General features: G+C 37.5%; 1 protein-coding gene and 1 non-coding gene across 3 annotated transcripts; one reads left to right on the top strand and one right to left on the bottom strand.

Moving 5' to 3' along the window:
• Positions 1-450: 450 nt before the first annotated feature.
• On the top strand, positions 451-17,003 carry RPF2 (ribosome production factor 2 homolog). 2 transcript variants are annotated; one of them, XM_062572646.1, is made up of 10 exons: positions 451-507; positions 3,438-3,570; positions 4,408-4,445; positions 5,145-5,184; positions 8,583-8,664; positions 8,785-8,861; positions 10,316-10,415; positions 14,648-14,750; positions 15,628-15,772; positions 16,157-17,003. In XM_062572646.1, the coding sequence occupies exons 2-10, from the start codon at positions 3,514-3,516 to the stop codon at positions 16,337-16,339; spliced, it is 825 nt and encodes a 274-aa protein (XP_062428630.1). In that variant the 5' UTR covers positions 451-507; positions 3,438-3,513; the 3' UTR covers positions 16,340-17,003. The 2 variants fall into 2 exon arrangements, with proteins under 2 accessions (XP_062428630.1, XP_062428629.1); XM_062572645.1 differs by lacking the exon at positions 451-507 and adding an exon at positions 2,219-2,271.
• Positions 6,587-6,658, bottom strand: TRNAA-CGC (transfer RNA alanine (anticodon CGC)). The gene has a single exon. It is a non-coding gene; the product is annotated as a tRNA-Ala (tRNA).
• Positions 17,004-17,411: the final 408 nt, after the last annotated feature.

Here is a 17,411-nt window from a genome sequence, read left to right as displayed (position 1 = left end):
CAGATATCTGCATCTTAATGACACGTATGTCCCTCTTCTCCCCCCGCCCCCTCTTTTTCTGTTTAATATGTGGAAGTCTTGCTTTTTTTCTCCAGTAATTTCCTGGCTCTGATTTTTTCCTCTAGCTTTTTTTTTCTTTAATGCCTAAGGTCCTGTAACTATGGATCAGTGGTTTCCACACTGATTCTTATGACTGTCGTGGTCTCCACCTAGTCTGTTCATTGATATTACATAGTTCATTTTTTATATTGCCATTATATTTTCATATTAATATATATATATAATATATGTAAAAATAATATAAAAGTTTAATACATAGTAGAGTCATAAGATTTTTTTTTTTAAAAAAAAAAGTTTTTAAACATAAAATGACTTCTTCCTGACCCTTCTTCCTTTCCCCCTTTAGTTGCAACAGTGTGCAATGAATGTGATGATTATTTAACACTTTAATTAGTAAAGATCACAGGAGACATCACCAACATTGTACACAGGACAGGATCAGTAAAGGTAAGTCATTAAAATGGTACATCAGTTTCAAAACATCAATCCCCTTATTCCATTTTTCTGTGTAGAAACAGCTGATCACTGGGGGCAGGGAGGGAAAAAGTGAGGAGGAAGAGGGAAGGTGCTTTGGATGCCCTCCAGCCTGGGCATAGATACTCCATGGAAGTGTCTGCACAGTAGGTTTCAGGGAGATCTCTGAACCTTCACACTGGATTCAGATTGAGGTGTGGAATTTTAAAAGCATTATTCAAACTTTATTTCTGTATTGCTTATAGAGTAGTATTACAGTATTGTAACTGGAAATAATGATCTTGGGAGTATGAGCTGGTGTAACAAGCTTTTGTCTGCAATGGGGAGACTGAGGGTGCTGAGAACAGTGTTTTGTGGTTGTGTCTTAACACTGCTGAGAGCAGAGGTGCTTCCATGGATTTACTCTGTCAACATGGCAGCATAGCAACTCCTCCTTACACTGTGTTACCAATTACAAAATCTGTCACCACATAGGTGTGTGTGTGTGTATATATATATATATATATATATATATACACACACACACACACACATATATATATGTCTTTTTTAATTACATGTGGGGAGTATTCTACCAGAATTGATTTCTGATCTTTTTGCAACCTTTTTTCTCAGTTGTATATAGCTGTTATAGTTTATCTGAGAAATCTGTATTTGATCTCTTTAAACATTTTTGTACATGCTAAACTATGAGCATCTTCATAATAATGTTTAAATGTTTGAAAACTTGGTTTTATTATTTCTAACTGCTGCAGTCATACTTGCTTTTTACCCAAATTTTCAGCCTTTCTTCCAGAAAGCAGGCGCTATGAATCCACCGCTGCTGATACCAAATTCTACTGCTTTACTTGTTTCACCAGAAAAAAAAAATCAGTTGTTTCAAGTGTAGTTAAAGAGGTTTTTTTTTCCTTTTTTGATTTAGAATGAAAAGGGTGTAGTATGAGGATGATAGCTGGATGTAGAGCTGCTGCAATAATCATCCTTGTCTGTTTCTTTTATATTGTTCATGTCCTTGTCTGTAGATGTACCATCACAACAGCTACTTGCTGTAGATGGTGTTAAGTACTGTGTGCGTTGTGATAATTATCAGTGTATATGGCATTAAGTCTACTGAGAAGAGCATCCATTTCCTGTCTTAGTACTTAAATACAAGATGAAAAAATCCCTTTGGGGAAGATTCAGAGACAACTGGACTTAAAAGAAACAGGCTGAGATCTGTTTAGCTTACAGGAAGATTGGGCAAATAGGGATTTTTTTTTTTTGGGGGGGGGGGGAGCTATAGCTCTTCCGATTTTATGTGTTTTGGGTATCTGATACCAAGGATTTTCAACCTGCAATCAGAAGATTGTGCAAATGCAATATAACCATTTGAACAACTTAGTAAAGGTCTGCAGCCTTTAAAGTAGCCCTGAACCTTTTTAGCTAGGGGCCAGGCAACAGTTTAAAAGTGACGCTGGCAAACGTTGGGCGTTTCAGACAAATAAAGCCGTCGCATTTGGTCCGTGTTACGCGCGAGGCCGTGTGAAGTCGCGCCGGGCTCCCCCGAGGCGCGAACGCGGCGGGAGCTCGCGTTCCGAAGCGCGTGCTCCCGTTCCGAAGCGCGTGCTCGCGGCCCGGCCCGGCCCCGCCCCGTCCGCGCATGCTCGCCGCCACCCCGGCGCCGCCTGGCGGGCGTGACGTCACGGGAGGCGCTCCCGCGACGGCAGCGGCGGCCATGGACGCGCTGGACCGCGTGGTGTGAGTGGGGCGGTGCGCGGCCGTTAGACCGCCGCGGCCTCGCGCGGGGCGGGCGGCCACGGGGCTGCTGGCCAGGGCCGGGGCGAGCCGAGCTGGGCCGGGCGGAGCGCCGGGAAGGGGCCGCGCGGCTTCCCCTCGCTCTCGGGAGCGCCGCACGGGCGCGTTAAACAGCGGGTCGCTTTAAGACGGGGGCGAAGAGTGCGGCTCTGGCGAGGGCGGGGAGGGGAATGGGGAAAACGAAGCGAGGCGGAGGTTGGCAGGGGGGAAAGGCACGGGGAAAACGTGCACGAAGGAGGAGAACCAAACGCCCCTCATCTGTTTACCTGGCAAGACTGCACTTACCCCCGTGGTAACTTAAAGGAACTGTGGTGATCACTTTATTTAGTAGTGAGTTATGAGTGTTTCTCTTCACCTGGAAGAACTTGATTTTTTTTCACCTATAGTTTGAAGTACCTGGGTTTAAAAAAGAAAGAGAAACGTAATTATTCTGCTTCATGGAGGAAATATGAAAAGCTTTATATTTATCCAGTGAAGAAACGTGATTCTAAAGCCATGTGGTTACTACTTTGCATTGTATTTGTATATGTATGCCCATGCTAAATGCTGCTAAACTTAAATCTTTTTTTTTCCTTTGCTATAACATGAGATTACAGGAGAAGTGGTTATAGTGTATAACCACTTTATACTGCCTAGTTTACATCACCTAGAATAACACGTGGTACTTGTGTCTGGTTCATGTCAACAGATATGCAAGGTTTAAGCACTTTTGCTGCTTTTCTTTTGGATGCCACTAATGGTCTTCAAGGAGCTTCATTTTGATCTCACTTGTCAGCTTCTGACTTGGAAGGGGCTGATGTGAAAGAAAGCTTTCAGCCTTTTAGTAGTGTGTGGAAATATGCTACATCTTAAAATCTAAATTGGCAGAAACTGAAAAGGCCAAGACTGTAAAACTACCTTTACTAGTTTGGGGGGAAAGAGTAGAAGAGGTGTGTTAGTGAAATGCATTGATCTCAGGAGGGACTTTTAGCACTGGTTGTAGTTCTGCAGATTGGGATTAGTTTGAATCAGAGTCATGCTGCTTAAACACAGTTTGTTCAGATCTTTGTTCTGTGCAGTGTCGGATGCTGTTACTAATACTAGATTTTTTTGGTAATTTATCATTACAGAAAGCCTAAAACTAAGAGAGCAAAAAGGTTTCTTGAGAAGAGAGAACCCAAACTCACAGAAAATACGAAAAATGCTATGCTTATAAAAGGAGGAAATGCAAACTTAACAGTGACTGAAGTGCTTAAAGACATTGTAAGTTTGTTGGATATATGTGTGCAGCCTTTAGTTATAACCTGTTGCACTGCACCAGGGGTACTTTCTCTTCCTTCTTACAGTTTATCTGTTGTCTGCTGCAAGATCAATATTTTCGTACTCTCCCTACCCCCCAAATTTCTAATTGTGATTGATACTCTAAAATGTATCATTGCCTACTCTTGGGTGGTGATTTTTTTTTCCTGTTTCCTCTTTGCCAAAAGTTTTGAGCTTGTTCCCTTTATTAATATGGTTGTGCAGTATATAAAGTGTTTCCAGCCAATTTGAAAACAGGAGATACAGAATTGGGGCTGAATCATATAGCTGAAATTGTATGCCAGGGTCCTGTACACTGCTTCTGTGTATTTATGTAGCGCTTTCAGCCTCTCTCCAAATTAGGTTTGCCAATCCACTGCCTACATCCCGTCTCCTAACTCTGTAACTGAAAATACTGCAGCTGTTCTTACCCTATTTTCTCTCCTTGCTTTGTTGTTTTCTTCCCATTTTATGCTGATTGAAAATCAGATGATTGTTCAGTCTCTATTTTTCCTCATATCCCTAGAAATAAAAGGATTCTATTACATGGCTTTGATTTCAGTTGTTTTTTAGTTACTTAATTAGTTCTTAGTTTTTAGAAATAACTCCCTTTGCAATTAATTGAGAACCAAGGTTATTGTTATACTTGGAAGGTTTTATTGTGAACAGGTCTTTTGAGCAGACTTCTTTTCTAGTCTAGATTGCACAAACAATTATTTTATTTAAAGTGATCTTCTAAATTGTAGGGTTTTAGAGGTACGAGAGATAATACGTGTTTAACTTTGGTTGTGTGTTTTGCAGTATGCTGTGAAGAAGCCCTTTGCGGTACTATATAAGAAGTAAGTGGTTGCATTTTGACACCTTTGAGTCTTCTGACAAATGGCATTCAATAATTTCAAAGTATGATTAGAGATGCAAGCTACCACCATTGAAAAAAATGGAAAGGGCTGCAGAAGATGACTGAAATTCATCCTCAGTTTCAGTAGGCTGGAAACAAGCTGCAAGTGATTAATGTTGGATTGAGTCTGGTTCTTTGTCAAGTGCTATAGAACAGAATTCAGCAAACTCCAACAGTCAATTTCCCTAATTCTGATCTGTGCAAACAGCTAGTGAGATTCTGTGTCAGCTAAGTAGGATGAAGTTATTCTTCCTGATTCTTACGAACTCGAGTTACCGATTATGATGATAGCTATGTCTTGCTCAGAGTGGGAGCCTAGTCTGTACAAACACAAGTGTAATATCTAAATTAAATATGTTTTGGATGAACAAGCAAAGGCAGTTTTTTTCTAACATCACCAATGGTTGTTTTGGAAGTCAGGAGACAGGAAATCTGAAGAAAAGTACTTAAAAAGGGCAAAGGCAGCGCTCGGCAAAACCTGACTGAATTAACATGGGTTGGAGTTTGAAATAAAACTAAATTTCTAATGATGGAGCTTCCAGTAGAATGCAGAATCTTGTTATTAGAGAACTGGGAGTCATAAAAGAAGAAAAATGTGTTCTTATCTGGGTTTTTATTCCTTCTTTTTTTCCCCTCTCAGGAAAAATATTACTAGACCTTTTGAGGATCAAACATCGTTGGTAAGTATAATCCATATGGTCACTTATGAGATTTCGCAGCTATAAAGTCATGAAGAACTTAATGGGAGGATAATTTTTAATTTTTCTGTGAGGAATAAGCTGAGAAAAAGTTTATAGGAAATCTGGATAAGCTGAAGGTAAGTGTCAGTAGGCATTTTTTTTCCAGTGACTGTAGGACAGAATCCTCATGCTATGACTTTTTTTTTTTTTTTTTTTTTTAACCTTAAATGCATGTTTCCATAAACTGACAGATTTAGGATTATGTAGCACTGTAATAGTGCTTGATATGAAAGGAAGAATAAAGGATTTTATTTTGCTTTTCTAACAGTCAGTCCTTTAAAATGCCATATGATATGAACAGCTCCTTTTCAGTTTGGTGAATATATAGGTTAAAGTACTTAAATGAAGGAGTCATTGCTTTCTGTGACTCTTGGCCATGTTTGAATAGTATCATAGCGGAGTACCACATGCCAACGCATGTATCAGCAGTGCGAGTACAAGATTGTAGCTGTGTGTTCTATTGCAGCGCTCAAACAAGAACTGTCGGAAAAATGAACAATTTCAGTTAAATACATATATTTGGCCTGCAGTGAGGTTGGAAAAGTGGCTCTTCAGAGGCCTGGAGGGTTTTTCTTTTGAACATCCATTTAGTGATATGCCTCTGTCTGGATTTGGTCTTGATCCGGTGCTTTAAGGGTGAGTTTATTTATGAGCAGGAAGGCAAAAAATAGAGGAGTTAATCCCAAGAGCACAGCATCTCAGTTTCATAAAAGCATTACTTTAACTTGTGGAATATGGTCTTTAAGTCGTAAATGTAGTATATGTATTTCCTTCAGCAAAACAAAAGAAAAGAGATAGTGATGTACAGTTATGATTTTACAGCAAAGTAAAGTGAATTATCCCAGAATAAGCTGTTTCATTTCCACTGATCATGATTTGGTAACGTTTGCTGTGTGCCACTACTGACTTGCACATGGAAAATAAGAGCTTTTCAAAGTGTGAGGCATTTGTTGAAACAGTTTACTGAAAATGCACACTAAAGTTGGGAATTTTAGAGTATTGCAGTAGGTTGTTATAAATCTGTGTATGCAAAAAGAAATCACATACACACTTAAGCAAAAATGCAGTCTCCTGTCTTAAAACTATTATGAAAATAGAATCATAGAATTGGTAAAGTTGGAAGGGACCTCTGGAGATCATCTAGTCCAACCCTCAAGCGAGTGGCCCATATGGGAATCAAACCCGTGACCTTAGCATTATTAGCACCACGTTCTAACCAACTGAGCTAAACCTAACCCCCCAAAACATTGCTGTCAGGGGGCAAGCCTGCACTTTCTGGGCAGGAGCAAAGCCTCCTGGTCCCTGTTGGGGAGGAGTGGAGATAAAGGAGAAAAGCCCACCCTGGAGATGCTGGGGACTGAACCCAGGACCTCCTGCATGCGAAGCAGGCGCTCTTCCACTGAGCTACATCCCCTTACAAAAATTCTCTAAATAGAAAGGAAGAGGAGGGGAGAAATAGCTAGTGAGCCTTAATGATACAGATCTTAAAAAGTGAAGGCAGCTGACAGTGAGTGCCAAAGAATTGATGGAGTTGTCTGGTCAGTGGAGTTAAAGCAATTTTAATGTGCTAGGAACAGAAAAGAATCATAGGTGAAGCATAGGTGTGCTGATGTGTAAGGATACTTAATCTGCATCAGATATTGATGCTGAGGTGTTTCTGTTTGCTTCTCAGCATGAAGCGCAGTAATATAACCATCTTGTAGAACACTCTGCTGGAATGGAAAATTATTGTGGTTATCAAGGCAAGATTTGCAGTGTTATCTGGTGAAACTAAACCCCTTACAATCACATGGTTGAATGACTTATAAACATATAGGAACCAATTGACCATTAGGTGACCACTGATAAGATCTTCTGATAATTTCTGGAAAAACATGGCGCCTAAAATTGTTCTGATATTTTGAAAGGGGTCCTACAGGGAACTTAAATTTTCATAACCAGAAAACAATCCAAGGAAAAAAAAGAAAAAAAAGGATCATTCAGAACTGTGTAAAAAAAGTAAAATAATAATTGGAGACTAGAAATGCATGGAAAGTCAAATGAATCTGTTTTTCTCTTTTCTTGGTTAGAGGCATTTTTAATAAAGGCAGTATTGCAGTCTACGTGATGCGTAGTATATGTGGGATACATTTGAGGCATTTGAGTTGGTTGCAACCTTTTAATTAATCAGTGCACTTTGATATCTGCAAATTCTGTAACAACTGTATGATTTTTAACAGAGCTGTGTGAGTGAGTGTTTCCATGGGACCTCTGGGTCTATTCTTGATCCGTCTAGAGTCAGTATTTTTCAGTGACCGGTGGTAAAGCTCAGTGATGAACTGTGATTTGTATATGCAGTTCATCCAGCCTGGAATTGCTCCCAGTGGTAATGTTTCCTGAAGTCCCAAAAGGAGGAGCTGCAGGCTAGACAAATTGTTCTCATGAACAGCAGCCTCTCAGCTGCTGCTGTTCCCAGGGGGTTGGGGTGAGAGGAGATGCTGTGACTTTTTTCTGCTTCACAGCTGCTAAGTGCAGGTACAGAAACTCTAGTACTTTTGGGAAGTACTAGATAAATTGTGTGTGTGCAGATGTACCCAGGAAGCACTGTTAATGTGCAGGAAGACTGTCTTGAGAAGCAGCAGTGCCTACTAAGGCTTTGAAGTTGGACATCCTCAGAAGGAATTGCTGTAACGTTGACTCTTGATGCACCACTCTGACAGGTTCTCCATCTGCACCTCCAGGGAAAACATCTTCTCTGATAGTCACCAGTAGCTTGATTTTTTTTTTCAGCACCATCTTAGTCTTAATCAAGTAACAAATTGATGTGAGATTGCTCTGTAACAGGACTCTTACGCTGTAGCAAGAGAATCTTAGAAATTTGCAGATATACCTAGGCTTCCCTTTGAAGGAATTAACCAGTTGTTAAGAAGTGGTTAGGCAAGGCTATATAATACTGCATAAAGCTTAGCTAAGTAACTCAAATGTGACATTACAAACTTAAATACTTACTACTCTTTAGGTAAGCCACCTTTAACCACTTCTCCTTATGTAAAAACAAATAACGGGGAATTATGAGAAAGGGTGTTACAGACAAAATGACAAGAAAATATTGCCTGACTAGGTCTGTGAAAGCATAGGAAATAAGACAAGAAATGAACTATTACTTGAAACTTGGCTCCAGTAGTCAATTTTAGTATATGTGGACCTGGAGATGCTCAAAATTTTTCTGGTAAGTTCAGTTGCTCTTCCCAGCAAAAGCTCCTAAACTCATATGCTTGTGACATACACCTTCACCAAATATTTTAAATGCTTGCAAACTGAAACTCATGAGTTTTTTATTTTCTTTTCCCCATTGATAGGAATTCTTTTCCAAGAAATCGGATTGTTCGTTGTTTCTGTTTGGATCTCATAACAAGAAGCGACCTAATAACTTGATAATAGGTAACATACCTCACTTGAGTTTGTAACTAGATGAAAGGTCTAGCTTTCAGTAAATATTTAAATGGCTGAATTTTCTTTCTTTTTCTTTTTCTTTTTTTTTAATTTTTTTTTTCTTCACAGGTCGTATGTTTGATTATCATGTCTTAGATATGATAGAGCTAGGCATTGAGAAGTTTGTATCTCTAAAAGATGTCAAGGTAAGGGAAGCAGCACAAGCATTTCAGTGACATCTGCTGGTAGATTTTTTGGTGCATTGGCGTTTATTGTGCTTTGAAGCAATAGAAGGGTCTTTTAAAAATATTTCATGTGGTATTTGAGGATTATTTAGCTTTGTGTACCTTAATGTTATTTTTGTGCTTTTTGTTTGGTTGTTTTTTGTTTTTGAACATTGTGGTATGCATACAGATTCTTTAAAGAAATAACCTAAATCTTAAAAAAAAACCTCACACATCTGTAATGCATTTAATGTTTTTTTTTTATGCATTATATTTATGAAGCTCCTCAGTCAGATTCTGCCCATAGGAAATTTCTGAAGTTCCTGTATAAACTGACTTTACTTTTAAAATTGAAGTTCTATTAAAAAACAGAATGTGAGCCAGCCACCAGAAGAGGCACCTCTGTGTAGCCATGTCCTGACCAAAAGGTTTGTGCAGTTACGCAGCAAAATGTTGTGGAGAATTTATTTGGTAGAAAACAACCCAGTGGTGAGAGGGATTGGCTGATCGTTTCTCTCCTCTTCACCACGTAATTGTATTTGCTGATTCCAGGATGAATTAAGATGACAGTAGGATTGTTTCTTTTGGCAAGCAGTGCTTTTGTCAGGGTAAAGTGTTTCCAAACTGTAACCAACAAGTGTCACTTGGACAGTAATTTATAAAGTTGTGAAATGATTCTGAAACTTTCTGTAGCCTTCTGTAGAAACTGAAATACCAGTTTCTAGGGAACTATATTTGATTCAGATTGAGGGCTAACATCTTGATTATTTAAACCTAGAGAAAAATTATTTTATTATGGCCATGTTAGGGTTATTTTGGCTACACTAAAACATATTTTATGTGTGCATATTTTTGTATGAAAAAAAAGTTTATACACTGCAAAAAAAGTAATACTTATGGTCTTCATTTTTCACAACAGCTTGTAAACTGAAGGCAGAGTCTGGGAGGACAGTGAATAAATTACTTTTCCTAAAGGTGAACCTTCACCTTGAAGTCAGATTTGGGGATGTATCTTCCTAATTCTGTTTGTAGCATGGAAATTATAGTCAAGTAATTGTATTTGTTGGTACTAAAATTATGATTAGGTGATTGACTAAACTATTCTCTTAGCCTTCTCTGTGTACTCACCGGTCAGAAGTAAAACAAACTTGTTTGTTTCCAACAATAGTTTTCTTGTTAGTAGTTGCAGTCAAATTGACTTTTGTTTTCACTGCAAGGTGTTATCTCCAATGTTTTATGGTAGAGAGTCTAACAAACAAAATCCTTCCAAATTAAAAAATTTAAGTTAAAAAAAAAGTATCTGTGTCTGTCCATATTGATTATAAATCATAGTATTTCTGCATTGAATGTTGAAAAGATATTCAGCCATTAAGTCAATAATATGCTCCATAACATGGTCTGAATTTTTGTTTTGTTTTAAAATTCTTATGCTGCAGAACAGTAAATGTCCTGAAGGAACAAAACCTATGTTGATATTTGCTGGTGACATGTTTGATTTAAATGAAGAATACAGAAGACTGAAAAGCCTTCTTATTGGTCAGTATTTTGATTGATTGAGCAGTAGGATCGTATAAAGCTGTAACCATAGGATCTATTAGGAAATGTTTGTCATCAATAAATGTTTGCTCATGTTCACTAAAAGAAGACAAGGAAGAAGTGGTTTTTGTAGATTTCATGTCACATGAAGTCAAAGTGAACTAATCATCATGACTGATACTTAAAAGAATAGAGGAGGAAAAAATGACCTGAAAGACTCTGAAGTTGAAACTTTGCTCACTGAAATTCATAATTTTGGTTGGGGGGGAGGGGGATTCTGACATTTTCAGAAATCTGTACTTGCAGTGGTTCATCAATTTTATAACCAAATAATAGTTTTGAAGCATCTAACTTTGAATTAAGTGGATTAAGTTAAGAAAGTGGATTTTTTTGCTTTCAGAAGAAGTCAAATCAGTATAACCTGAGCCTGTGTTTTAATAATGAAAGCATTTTCTGTTAGAAATTTGAGCATTTCTAACAAATACACTGTTGATTTGAGTGTTTGGAATGAGCATGTGCAATAAAAATTAGCTAGATAATAGCTATGTCAAAACTTCAAAGCAATCTCAGAGCTGTACAAACAAAATGGCAAAAAGCTTTTTCCTATCTCAAGGAAAATAAGGCATGTTGTTTATCATTGAATTCTGGGGAACTGAAAAAAGAGAGGGTTTTTTTCATTTTTTTAGGATAATTTGGGGGGATTTAGAGCCATATGATACAGTATCTCCTGATACTTGCAAAAATGTGTCTTGCTCAGTAACACTGGATTTAGAAGTGGGGTGGTGGTTTTTTGCTTTTTAATACATTTCCTGAAACTAGATATTTTATTTTATTTTATTTTATTTTAACTCTAATAAAACAGTGAAACTGCACAGTAAGAACAAGCTCCACTCTGGAGTTGCACCAATTCAGAATCTTACAGCTTTGTTAGATCTCCCTTTCATATAAAATAAATATTGGTGGGGCTCTCCTTTCTAGGCAAACGAACAGAGATTGCTTGAGAAACATGCCTTAGAAATTAAATTTTCCTCACTACTGCAATTTCCTAGAGATATGGATTCATCTGGAATGAAACTAGAAAGGAAGAAAGCAGGGAGAAAATTTGCAACCTGTTAATACATCTGACTAGTTCTTAGTAGAGATAAAAGGCTAATAACTACTTGTAGATCTTTTGAGGTGGTGAATATTGAATGTGAAGATGCATGAGTTTTAATACTGCATGTTTGTGTCAGTGTAAATGGATATTTACATTGCAGAAAGCTTGTGCATTATTTTCTAAAGCATATCAGTTTATCTGTTAAGATATCCGTGCACTTCTGGTGATTGGCATCCAGGTATGCTCATACAGTTGAGGTTTCTGCAGAACAGCTTGATGCCTTAAATGGAGGACAGTTGCATTGTTAGTTGCCGAATGACTAATTGGTCTTTCCTGTTCTGTTTCTCTTGTTGTTCATCTGTCCTCTCTCCTCCTATTAATTTGCCTTTAATGAATGTCTGCAGTCAGATGTGCTCAAATCAACATCCATTTTTTCTTGTTGAATGTACTCCAAGTACTCCAGGTCTTAATGTTCTTTTGATTTCTATGAAATACCTAGATGCAAAACAATAGACAAAAGAAAAGCTTAAGGGGAGTGTAAAGGCTCAATGATACCAGCCACCAATTAAAATAATTCAGGTAATAATTTGACCTGCTTCAAAATCTCTCTCAACTGATATAAAAGAATTGATTCTTTCTGTTCCTGCAAAAGATAATGCTTTTAAGCTGCCACTGTATTGCTAAGAAAGTTAGAAAAAATTTAAGAGCAATAAATACTTTGTTACTGTAGCAGCACTGTTGAGATTTCAGAGAGAAAATTAGCTACCTAACAGCTTCTTGTTGCCAAAGCAGCATTAAGTTGACTGTACTGCTGAAAAACCAAGCTTTCATTTGCTTTTGTACTAGCAGAAGGGTTTATATGTTTGGAATATCATCTTACAACATTTTCCTTGTAGAATTAAAGGCAAGGGATGGAGGACAAGAGTGAGTAAGTATTTTCATGGCAACCAAACCCTTTAGTCCACTTATATTGTGAGGTGTAACATGTTGTTTAGGAGATGTATACGGCAGCTGCATTTTTCTTTAGAGACCTGAAAGACATCCAATTCTTTATCTTCATCGCATTTTCATTGCCTAGTGAGGTGGTGGTCTGGGAATCCTTTATATTATATGTCTTTTAAATGCAGCCCATGAAACATTTTATAATACAAGCACAAGAAGTTATGAGAATTTCATCTCTTGCAAAGCTGCCTGTTTGCTAGTTCTGTTATCAGGTTCCACGTCCATCTTAAAATGAGTAGGTGCTGCTTCCCTTGCTTATATGCTTTTTAAAACATGGACTTTAAGGATACCTGTACATTTTTTTATATTGAACATCAAGTTGTTCTTAATCTTACCTTCCTTGCACAGATTTTTTTGTGTGTCTCAAAGATTTGTGAGTTCCTTCTGGCCATGAAGGGGACTGATTGGGAAAGAAGTCTGGAACAGAGTTTGAGCTCCTCTAGTGGTAACTGTAGCTTCACAGGCCACAGTGTCACCAGCCTTGCATATGAACTAATGCAAAGTGTATATATTCATATTCCAAAATAATTTAGAAATTCAGTCTGGAAATATAAAGGTGCTCTGCAGGAAAAATTAAATGTTGTAGAAACATGTTAAGAACAAGGGGAGGAAAGAACTAGAGATAGAAAGAAAGGGGAAAACAAAGTCTATAGTCCAACCAAAGCAAGAGTTGTAAATTAAGAGTACATTAAAAAAATTAGGCTCTGTGGGTATACTGAAGTGGAAGGTTTCTTCAGCTGTTGAACATTGCCAGGAAACCGAAAATCCTGACCACCTGTGTTTGTCTGGAAGAGATCATCCTGTGGGTAAAAAGATGTATGATGCCACAGGAAAATACCAAAGGGTGATATTGCCAGTAAAACCGCTGTAAACATAAGCTTGTATACCCTCAGAGAATCTAGTCAGAGGGAAAATGTATGCAAAAAGTTAACAAAGTATTATATTTGTGACTTTTCCTCTAGCTACAAGCTCAACCCAGGAGGGGAGGAAGAATGAGAGTATTTAATTGACCAAGGCAAATTTTTGGCTAAACTCCAGCTAATATCTGGCAGTAAGACTTTGTTTCTGGATGTCATTCCAGTGCTGACACCCTTTTAAAAAAGGGTAGCAAGGGAAAAGACCACTAACTGAGGAATCTGCTAATGAGACAGAATGGAAGAGAATGATGTGTTTTACATCTGTTAGCAGTTCTCCAGTATTTCAGCATTGCTCTGTTGTGTTTATTAGCACACCTTGTTCCCTCAGTCAAGGTCACATTCTTTCTCCACCCTGTGCGTATGTTGGACAGATAGCTGTGCTTAGTGCAAGCTCTCTGATTGCCTAGTATTTTTCATAGCCTGATTTAAGACCCTGAATATTCGTTTTACATTTACTTCAGAGTAGTCTCTCTGCAAGCTAAGCAAAAATTTTAAGCTTCTATTTTTATAGACATGTATTGTTTATTAAATAGATAAAATACTAATGGCAGTAATGGCAAATGCTGCTTTACACAAAGAACAAAACTGCTTGGTTTGGCCATGGGGGAAGATATAAAGAAAGGCTATACCAAAACTGTTTTTCTCCTAAATCCATAAGAGAAAATATAGGTAAGATTAGTCAAGATAAAGTTAAATGGTGTACTTTTTAAATATAATTTTTATTGTGTACGAGTTTTGATAACTTCTTTATGTTCTTCCAAATCTGACTCTGATTAAGAATCTTAGGTATGAGTTTGTTGAATGCAGTCTTAAAATAGCTATCTGAACTATCATTTTTTTCTGTACTAATAATCTATATTTAGCTAAGCATGACTTGGCCTAAACACTAAATAAAATACATTTTTTTTTCACCACAAGGGAATTTGTTTGAACTCAGTAAGACAACTAACCCCTGTAATGTTGAGGCTGTCTCCTGTGTTTTGTTAGGGCTGCAGTTTTAAGTAGTGACTGTTGTGTGAGGTTCCTATTAAACATACTGGACGGCTCTAGAAAAACTGAATCTATTTATAGCCTTGCTTCGTATCTATCTAGGTGAGGAGTTTACATCACCACAGTGGTATAGATCCATTATTAAAATAAGCCAGTTTGTTAGTCATCTATTGGTTTGGTTTTCAGTGAAGAAACCTAGCATTTATTCTGTTTAAATATTCTCACAGATTTCTTCAGAGGTCCTAACGTACCCAGTATTCGTCTGGCTGGTTTAGAGTACGTTCTGCATTTCACAGCCGTAGATGGGAAAATTTATATGCGAAGCTATAAGTGAGTATGCGTTTCCCTATTTGCTTGCTTTTTGGCATGCTTGTCAGCTTTTTCCTGAAACTTAGCCTGTGTTTGTGTCATTGAACTGCCTTGAGCAATCATTTGCTGCATTTAAAATGTGTAGTGTTTAGAGGTTTTTGAGCACAACACAGAATAACATATAGCAGAAGGAAAACACTTCAAGCCCTAAATTTACTGCCTCCTTCCTTGTTGAACTCCATTTCTAACTGGGAGGACTACTCTTTCACATATTCAGATTAGTAAAGCATTGTGAACTTGACTTGGTGAATTTATACTTTGTAAACCTAGTGTTTGCTCAGACTGGGACACTCCTCGCTTAGCTGTTTGTCAAAGAAAAACAGGTAATGGGCTGTAGCCAGAGATACAAATGAACAAACAGGAAAAGACAGGACAAGGCAATATCTGTGATCATCAATCAGTGGTTTTCACTCTAGTGGCTCATAGCTTTTCTTTTGCAGGCTGTGAGCATTCACAGCTTGTTTTCCATGCTATTTTATAATTTCTCTTACAATAAAATGATTTTTACCTAATACAGTTCCATTCTAAAAAAGAAAAAATACTAACCTTCTGGGTTAGGGCTCTGGATATTTTGCTATAAGCTATAATACACAGAGGGTTATTCTGAATTTGCAGAATGATATAGCTTTTAGAGTACTGGAGTAAAAAAGTGACCTTATCCAGGTTAGATTTTGGGTGCGTTCAAATTGTGATGGAACAGATTTAATTCTCAATAATCAGCAGTAGTGTTTGGTTTTGATTATCTTCTCAATTATAGGATTGAACTTGCCCTTTATGAAGACAGATACAGATTTATCACAGAAGGCAATGTTGATTTTTGGTTGCTTGTCTCTTCCAGAGTGCTTCTGAAGAAATCTGGCTGTAAAATACCAAGGATTGAACTGGAAGAGATGGGACCTTCATTAGATCTAGTTATGAGGAGAACACACTTAGCTTCAGATGACCTTTATAAGCTGTCTTTAAAACAACCGAAAGCCCTGAAGGTAGGTACCTTAGGTTGAGTATTATATCTTAGATATCTTAGATAGATCTGTAAAAGGATCAAGAGCTGAAGTATATTGTGTGATTGAAGTTATTGTATGATAACCAACCAAAGCTTACTTCTGTATAAGTCAGCTGATATTTTTAGAGCCACATCACTATGGTGGTGATCTGCAGGTATAAAAACACTCCTCTGAAAGCATATAAGAATGGGAGAAGTCTTAATCTCTAAACTGAAATCAAAGTATGCAGCCTTGCTTTTAAGCACTTAATTTGGAGGTTTAATTACTGGTAGATGTAGTTGTGGTAAAGCCAGGTATGTAGTCTCTAGTGAGAACTACTGCCGTTTTCTCCTCAGGAATGCTAATGTTGTGCTTATCTTATAGGCGAAGAAGAAGAAGAATATCTCCCATGATGTCTTTGGTACAACTTACGGTCGAATCCACATGCAGAAGCAAGATCTTGGTAAACTACAGACAAGGAAAATGAAAGGGTTAAAAAAGAGGCCAGCAGAGAAGTCAGTTGAAGAAGATGCTGGCATTAGTCCGAAGAAGACAAAATCAGCTTGATAGTCTGGAACAGCTCTGAAAGCTCTTCATACCTTCAAATTTAGTATATATGCTGTAATATGCATGCGTCAGACATGGAAGATTCAGCTGCAACTAGCTTTAGTTTTATAGAAAAAAAAGAAATTTTAATAACTTGTCATTTGAAAGTGAATGTAGGAATATTGAGCTCTAAAGTAGAACTTGGAACTTGGTTATTTAAAGAAGTAACATGATATAACTCACTTAATTTTCCAAAGCCGAATATTTATTCTGTTGATATTAGCAAACATATGCTAGTCAAGCAGGTGACTCATTTCCCAAACAGCTTTATGGCTGTTAGGTTGGAAACCTTGATCAATCAACTCATCTTAAAAATTCTGTCCAGGACCAAAGTAGTGTATATGCATAATTTAAGTAACATGACTTTGGGATTCATTTATTGTTTATGTATTTCTGTTTTTGCACAACTGCAAAACTCAAACTGTAAAACATTTTTTTAAGTGTGAGCTCTTAAAATATATGTGCCTGTGTCAGAAGCCAGACTCTGTTTTCAGCTATTGCACCAAGCCCTACTTTACTCTTGCAGAATCGGTGGTGATTAAGGTGTTTTTACTATGTTCATCGCTATGGTAGCAAAGCAGCTAATGTTTGCTTTGGGCATAAATGAAACCTTTACTGTTTGAAATTCAATCTTTAGTGCTTGATTTGTGCCTAGAATGGAAGGGACAAAAGTAACTTAGTCTTTTTACTAATCTAAGTATACCATGGTCCTTTTTATAGAATATGAAGAAACTCTGAAAGATACAAGTCTTTTTCTTCTTGCCTGGATTTGAAATCTGCTTCCCTCCTAAGTTTAAACCCAGGAGTCAATGTGATTAAGTGAGTTAGTGAAGAGTCAGTTAAAGACACAGCTAAAGGGGAAACCAGTTTCAGAGTTCTGTGTTGTGTTCTATATTTTGGAACATAAAATAACTTTTTTCTGCTAATCTCTTTGGAAGCTATTACTCTATGCTTGCAACATAATTATGATGAAAGTGTATATCCTGAACACAGTTTATACATTTTTAATACTTCATCTTTTCTTGTTAGTTTT

The sequence above is a fragment of the Rhea pennata genome, chromosome 3 (genome assembly GCF_028389875.1).
Source record: "Rhea pennata isolate bPtePen1 chromosome 3, bPtePen1.pri, whole genome shotgun sequence".
Taxonomy (NCBI): domain Eukaryota; kingdom Metazoa; phylum Chordata; class Aves; order Rheiformes; family Rheidae; genus Rhea; species Rhea pennata.
Note: the sequence above shows the minus strand (reverse complement) of the source record. Positions and strands in the feature narration are given on the sequence as shown.